Below are 8,155 nucleotides of genomic sequence, written 5' to 3'. Positions count from 1 at the left end.
ATACATAGGACAGCTGTAATACACAGCTGTGATCATAGAGGCAGTGCGTCAGTGGAAAATTTACCATTTTCTAGTAGAAATGAAACTTCAAAGCTGACAGTCTTACTCAAATATTGTAGCAGGCCACATACAATTCAGAAACAACCTTAAACATTGAAATGGCAATATCATATACAATGGCTGAATACAGTATTTTCTTGGATGATGTTGTATGTGGTTGGCACTACAGTAACATGGCCTAGATGATGTGATGATGCACTCATATTTGAGTTTGATAAGCTTCACTATCAAAAGGTATTTATAGTGTATATGTAGTTATTTTAGGTTGTTTGAAATTCTCAGATCAAGACCAAATTGCTGTTTAATATATATGGTACATATTGTGCACAATGTACTTTACCAATAATCACTGTATTTGTCTGGATACATTCTGATGAATAGCTTTATTGGTTTAAATGTCAAATCTAGCCTAGTGTTTGAGAAAAAAGATGATCCACTGCAGTTTTTAGATTCATTAAAGTAATGGAAACAGATGCTTTAACATTGAGTTCCAGTTTGTCACCAATAACCATACTGTACCTAATACTATTATAACATACAATACAATGATTTCAACAATAATCATTCATTTACACAAACACGCAAACCTTCAAACACTCATTTACAAATATTAAAATACTTATCATGCAACTCAAGACCACAGAATGTCAGACACTTGGGAATATAATGTGAGCCTGAGACAAATTGATTAAGGCAGTTGACAGGGTAAATATATGTGTCTTATGAGTTATTACATGTCTCATCCCTGTCAAAATGTTTCCCTCAAGTCAAACTTCCAATTGGATTTAAACACATCTAAATGTAAGCTAAAACATGTATTGACCACTGGAAAAGCATCACCTATTGCACATTCAACCTAATTCACTTCTCGTAACACCCCTCCTTGAATGGTTGTCAATTTTCTTGATAAAATTGTGTACATTTCTTTTTTAAAGAGTTCCCAATGGATGTGTTCTTTGACCCCTAGTTGTTGTCACTGGAGGACGGTTGGGCCTCATGGGAGCAGGGCCCATCTTGTTCATCTGAGGGGAGCTGGACACGTTGCTCATCCATGCGCTTGGCCTGCACCCTCTGGATGAGGCTGAAGAAGTCCTCGTCAGGCACTGTGGGGGCCCTAGGGCCTGCATCTGGAGGGGAGCACCGTTGGTCATTTATCCTGGAGGACTGGAGGACAGGACAAGGAAATACAGGAGAAATATAGAGTGAGATCGAGAGAAAGGTCTCTTCATTGAGATACTCAATTCTGTCTATTGCATCATTTATTAATACATTTTCTCCCTAAAGTATCAAAAAATGTACTAGAATGTTACAAGTGGGCTAAAGGACAAGTTGTCTAATAAGTAAAGCGTAAATGTATTAGTTATGGAAAAGATAGAAAGCTGAAGATAAAGCTGGATGTCCAGGGTCCAAGAAAAGTGAAGAAAATGAATCTGTTTATGTGATCATAACACACACTTATAGATTCCTGTAACTATAGATAGATAGTGCACAGTGCCCGTGATAAAGTTGGCGACATACACACACACAGAGATTCCTGGAATTATAGATAGTGCTGTGCTGCAGCTGGTGATGACAGTTCTTCTCAGTGGCTTTAGTACCTATATTTCTCAGATCACAATTGAAATGATCAGTCATTGCTGAAGTTCTTCTTCACATAATCTATTCTAGTCACTCATGCACATCATAAATTCATTCAGCAATTGAGGCCATCCAGTAGTTAAAGACACATTGATACCACAGAAAAGGGCTTCACATGAGAACTTCCCCTTTCCATGGAACCGTGACATGGCTTGGGGGGTGTTGTGTCAAAGACAAATACCACACTCTCTTTTGGTTTATTGCTTCATCACTGGAACTGGTTTTTAGAGAAACATGTCCTGAAGTGATGCCATCGAGGCCATCCAGTAGTTAAAGAGTTTCTAACTTGTAATGGAAAGTATCGGCCACCTAGCTACATCTGTGATGTCACCCTGTTCGTTTTGCAACTCTTTCACTGTCTGAGTTAAAAGAAGGTAAGAAGATGCTGGGATTCATGTTACTTTAACAAAAAAGCAGCAGTGACATCATCATCAAGTTTGGACAGACCTGGCTCTATGTCAACCAGTTTTGGATTCCAGCAAAGTCAAGCCCCTAGCTACGATGACTGAGTCTCCTGGAGCTAATGATAGCTAATGATAGCTATCCACATTGGCTATCATTAGCTTTCAGCTCAATCAGGGTGGGAGGAATTTGCATATAAACTGCAGGCAAAACAGGGTGCCATATTTTAGCCAAATCCCTATTTTGCATGCAGTTTATACTATGCCAAATCCTCCCATTCATTTCTATCAACAGAAAATATATATATATTACATGCAGAACTTTGTCAATGCTTATCTTTTTACGTCATCATCCAGACTTGGATTTTATGAAGGTTACTAATCGATATTAACGTGTGTGGTAAATATTGAGATGATAGTTGTCTCGAGTTATACAGAGTTAAATCAGAATAAAAATAAATAAAAAGGATAATTTATCACCACAATTGCCCGCTCAAGATATCTGCCAGCCCGCTCTTCCAGAGCTGGCAAGAACCGGGCCTGTATACAGCCTATATTCCCCCACAAAAAAGTATTAAAATGTATACATTTGTAAGCTTTGAGATTGTGAATCTCCGTAAAATCAGAGTCCGGATGATGACGTATAATCGATAAAGAGTTGATGACGTTCTGCGTGATAGTGACGCATTTTCTGTAAATAAAAATGAATGGGAGGAATGTGCCGGGATTTCTGACATCAGTAAACACATTTATGTAACAAAATTAACTGATCTATACTGAAAGTATTCACTTTATATTGTCATTCTGTTAGCTAGCCAAGCATTTCATCCATAAAGAAAACCCTTAGGAAGCAGCTGATTAAATTTTATTCCAGCAGTTTGCACTGCTTATCTGGCCATATCGGTTGTAAAAGCAAATTAGCTTCTAAATAACATTAGGCTATAAGGTACCCAAACTAGGGTTGCCATCCGTCCCTTAAAATACGGAATCGTCCAGTATTTGGGAATGAAATAGCGCGTCCCGTTTTAAATCAATATGGGACGGGGTTTGTCCCGTATTTTCAAAGTTGTCTTCAATGCAGCATCCCATGCAAATCACCCCACCTGCATTCTGTGAAGACTAGTCCTATTCTGCCCCTGATTGGGTAATTCTCGCTGCCATCATTGGTTTGATCGGTTTGTTTCAGAGCCATAGAAAAAGAGAGTTGCGACACGCTTTGATCTCACCGACACGTGATAACGTGGTTCATGTAGCTCGCTGTAGTTCCAAAAAACCCCACTGCTGTCAACCTTTTTGAATGGTTTTCAATGGAGCTGGCAAACGGAAGTCGCTTTTTTTTCTTCATCAGCCCACTTACAATTTACCACATTAACAACACTTGTGTTTGTAGTACTTGATGCAAGTTGAATATAACCATGATCACCAGCAACTGTTCAATAGAAAAAAATAGAACAGAATAATACAAGACAACCAACTGCAATTCAATAAAACATTTTATTGTACAATATGTCCAGTGTTCTTCTACTCCTTTTGTTTGTAGTGAGCAGGTGATCTAAATGTCTGCTTTTCACAAACCTTAGACCGCAGAAGTAGATGCATCTAGTTGAGCTAACTAGCTAGCTATTGAGTGGACCTGAAATTCCTGACGAACGTTGCTGGACGATAGGGGACCCAAGGCTTTAATCTGCAATTCATTGTTGCTAGCTCTCATCAGATGTACTAAAGGCTAATAAGAGCAGATTCTGTAAACTGTGTATGCCAAAGAACACCAATAACTAGAACTAATTTTACAGACTATAAACCAACAAACTTCTGGTTATGATGCACGTGCTCTCTAGCTAGCTACAGTAAAAGTGTTGCTTAGCTCTAGATATTAGACCCATAGTCTAGCGCAAACTGCATTTAGAATCTAATAAACTATAATCTTACGATACATTTTCTCTACATCTGGCTATATGAAATACTACTAATAACAATTGATATGTGGTGGTTGAAATATGAAAAAATGCAGGATTTTCATCAATTTACCAGCTCACTTTAGCCTGACGTTGTCATACTCATAATTCTAGTCAGAATATGAGTCTGAGAACTCTCCGTTGGGCTTTGACTACGGGGCGTGTTTCAAACCAGCCTGGAAAACAAATGCCTCTTTGCTCAATTGGATAGACCTACAACCAATCAGAGCAACGTAATATGTTGTTTGTTGAAAACGAATTCAACCCAAGCGCTCTTTCGTGACGTTGTTGATTATGTTACTGTTGATCATCTGTCCATCATCGTATAAAGCCCGCCCTGGCAATTTCATTGGTCCGCCCAGATTCTGGTTTTCTGTAGTTGGTCCCCAATACGAGACCCTCCAGACCCAACTTCCCGACCAAATTTTTTGGGGGGCGGGGAGAAGTTGGGCTGGCAGCCAGGCTAAGCTCACTTGCTTCGGACCCCATAATCTGCCATTCATTGTTGCTAGCTCTACTAACTAGGCAAATAAGAGAAGACAAACTTTGTATGCCAACGAACGCCAATAACTAGAACTAATTTGACAGACTATAAACCAATGGACTTCTGGTTCTGATACAAATGCTCTTTAGCTAGCTACAGTAAAAGTGTTGCTTACATTTACATTTATTCATTTAGCAGACGCTTTTATCCAAAGCGACTTCCAAGAGAGAGCTTAAAAAAGAGCATAGGTCACTGATCATAACAACGAGATAGTCCCAAACATTGCAAGTAGCCAAAACATGAAGCATACATTGTGAAAAGCTAAACAAGTGCCAAAGGGAAGACCCATAAGAGCATGCAGTTATACAAGTTACAAATTAAACAACATGAACCACAAAAGTGCAGGACTGTACCTGTAGAAGAACAATCAACAGTAAAATATTTCACAGCGAGTACAAGACTTAACTTCGTTATATCTAACCTAAAAGAGCAACAAGTCACTCAATAAGAGTCATTGTGATCCTGGAGGAAACTAACTAACAAGTCCAGCCAAGCATTTGTTAAGTGCCGTTGTACTCCCGGAACATGCTTAGCTGTACGTAAGATACTAGACTTACAGTCTAGCTCTAACTGCATTTAGAATCTAACAAGCTGTAATCTTACGAAAATGTTTATCTAAAGTTGGCCATATGAAATACTACTTATAACAATTGATATGTGGTGGTTGAAATATGAAAAAATGCATGATTTTTATCATTTTACCAGCTAACTTACTTCGGAGACACTGAAAATGAATGGGGTTCAACGGTGGAAAATACAATATTTGGAACTATAGGTCGCGTGAGACACGCTTTACTTCCGCATTCCTCGATAACAATGGGAGTCTATGGAAGTGTCGCAACTCTTTTTCTATGGCTCTGGTTTGTTTCAGGTTCATGGCCAATCAGAGTCAGAGGAGGGCGGGTCTCTTGGCGGAGAGTCGATTTAAAAGAACGCCGGAGGCAGCTCCAGACACCCCCCCGCGTAATAAGAAGTAGGGTGATTCCAGGTAATGTGGGACCCTTTTTGGTAGAAGGCTCTAGTAGTAAATAACTGTTAACTCGCCTCAGTGGTGTTTCTGTAAATCGTTTTAGGGCTTAGGAACATTTTCATGTTGGAATGAAATGGGAATACACAATATTTTAGAAGCTACACACTTTCAAACATAACATGACACCGTCTTTCACTCTGGCAGCATTGTCAGGTAATGTGGGACAGCTTTTCTGGTGAAGTGGGACAGTCATCGTCTGTGAGCCTAGTCTGCTAATATTAATAATAATTAGTTTATATACAACAATGATAGGTGCAAGGGTGTGGCAAGATTCATTTAGTTGTGGGGTTTGACTTAGACAATAGGCATAAAGTGTAACTAATGTAAACCTCAGTGATCTGCAGTCTATGTGCTAGCTAACGTTAGTGGTCACGCTTAAGGCCAAGTTATACTTCTGCGTTTTTATGGAAACACACACAGGGAACGCCCTCTCCGTCAAGGAACTCCCTCTCTGTGCCCTCTCCGAACCCCTCGGAGAGCCCTGCGTGCACCACCTGATTTTCCTGACTATCCGTCCGTCAGTCCGTCATTTTACGGACACCCCTTGGCTGTGATTGGTCCGTATTAAGAACCGCTTGCGTCAGGAGCGGGGTTGCCGTGACCAACAAGAGAACAGTATCTTTTGACCGCCATTGTTGTAAGTTTTTACAATTCATATTTCAGCTAAACAGTACATGTAAATCAGCATCTGAATTAAAATGTAAAGAGAAATGGGCAGTGTAGTTGCTGAAAATGTGCTTATTTTATTGATGAAACGGCTCATTTGTAAATTTGCTCCGACTTTTTGATAACCTAGCTAGCATCCCAGTGCAGAGCCATCTACTGTTCTGGCGGTGAATTACTTTTAGCATGCAGAGCCATCGGAGTAGTATAAATTCAACCAATCCGTCCGACTCCGTGCGCGCGTCTGTCCGTAACGGAGTCGGAGAAGTATAATTCGGCCTTTACGGTGCAATCACACTGCGTTTAACGCTCTGCACCGCTGGCTTTCCCACATAGCACCACGCTCCGGGGCGTGTTAAAAAAGTTAATACAGAGTTGTAGTTCTCTAAGGTCACTGTCACGTTTGTGTAAAACGGTGTCATGGACAAGGGTGCAGACTTGGGTTCATGTACTTACAATATCGATCATTATTCATATAAATATAGCTGCTCCTGTCTCGATCAAAATACAGCTTTTACACGGCAAGAATCAGATACGCTGACTAGATGTTGCATGATCTTGTCAACTAGGCTATCGTAGGATAATGGAATTTAATTATCTGCAGTATGAATAAAGGATTTACTCATGTTTAGTAGTTGTATTCCCAACAGATGTGGTTACATTCTCAAGCATTACATAATGCTTTGTTGACTTTGAAGTTAAGCCCATCAAAGCAACTCTAGAACAAGTTCAGAGTATCTGCAAATGTGCCCCAATCCTTAAGGCCCATGTTGCAGGGTGTACATTTGTTCTCTGTAGTCCCAGAAAACGTTTTAAAGTCACTCCAGGCATCACACCTGTCCACATTGATATATTTTCCACCTTTTCTTTAGGCTATTTTATCTTCTTTAATTTGCTTACTTCATTTTATCAAATTACACTGGATCTTGACACCTATGGAATATGTACATTTGTTTCTAATTTTATGTCATTATAATTTCTTTAATTAGCCTATCCTATGTTTATTATTCGAACATATTTTCAAATATTATACCTCTCTATATAATTGTCTCATTAAACATCATCACATATGCCAGAGTTTTCCTTGTTTCGTGCCTCTCGCAAACCATTCAAATATATTGTTGCGATCTAGTGACATCGTTAGGTGGCGATGTCAGGGTCCTACACAGCGGCGTAACAATGACTTGGCGGGCCCGAGTGCAGATCTCACCAACGGGCCCCTTTACCGACCTATCGTCAGGCGAAATTATTGAGTGTTGAGCTTAGCGAGGCGCATGGAAATGCCTACTTATTATCAGTGTTGCGTCTGAACACGTTCATGAACTCGTTCATAATTTTGGTGAACGTGAACTGAACGTAGCCTATTGTATTACTGCCTGATGAACGATATACTGTGCAGTGGACGCAGTCATTCTGGTGTCTGTGAATGGCAAGTTTACTCTTTTTAATTTCGTTTAATAAGATGCCAGATTTCTAGAGACTTCCAGGCTAAAAACAATTTCATTGGTCCGTCCCGATTCTGTTTTTCTGTAGTTGTCCCCAATACGAGACCCTCCAGACCCAACTTCCCGACCAAATTTTTTTGTGGGTCTATGCCTGGCAAGTGTGAGCAATGTGAGAACGCCAAATTGCGTAGAGGCGGAGAGCGGTATTGCAGACGGCAGCCACATTGAAAAAAAGAACTGAACTAACGTAGTTCATTATTTGGAGCTTTGAACTTAGTTCAAAATGTTGAATTATGAACTGAACTAGTTCATAGTTGTAGAAAGTGAACTTTCCCAACACTGCTTATTACAATACACATTGTGAATTGATTGGTGAATGTTTGATTACATTTTTGTTAGCTATATGCTAGCTTAATGTT

General features: G+C 39.8%; 1 protein-coding gene across 2 annotated transcripts in view; it reads right to left on the bottom strand.

Annotated features, from left to right (window-relative positions):
- Positions 1–424: 424 nt before the first annotated feature.
- The window catches only part of gpsm1b (G protein signaling modulator 1b), a 147,137-nt gene continuing 139,406 nt past the window's right edge, over positions 425–8,155 (bottom strand). For both annotated transcript variants that reach the window (XM_047051065.1, XM_047051066.1), the window contains one exon: positions 425–1,224. In XM_047051065.1, the coding sequence (XP_046907021.1) occupies positions 1,024–1,224 (201 nt within the window). In that variant the 3' untranslated portion in view covers positions 425–1,023. The remainder of the gene's footprint in view (positions 1,225–8,155) is intronic.

This window comes from Hypomesus transpacificus, unplaced genomic scaffold, assembly GCF_021917145.1.
Source record: "Hypomesus transpacificus isolate Combined female unplaced genomic scaffold, fHypTra1 scaffold_137, whole genome shotgun sequence".
In the NCBI taxonomy this organism is placed as follows: domain Eukaryota; kingdom Metazoa; phylum Chordata; class Actinopteri; order Osmeriformes; family Osmeridae; genus Hypomesus; species Hypomesus transpacificus.
Note: the sequence above shows the minus strand (reverse complement) of the source record. Positions and strands in the feature narration are given on the sequence as shown.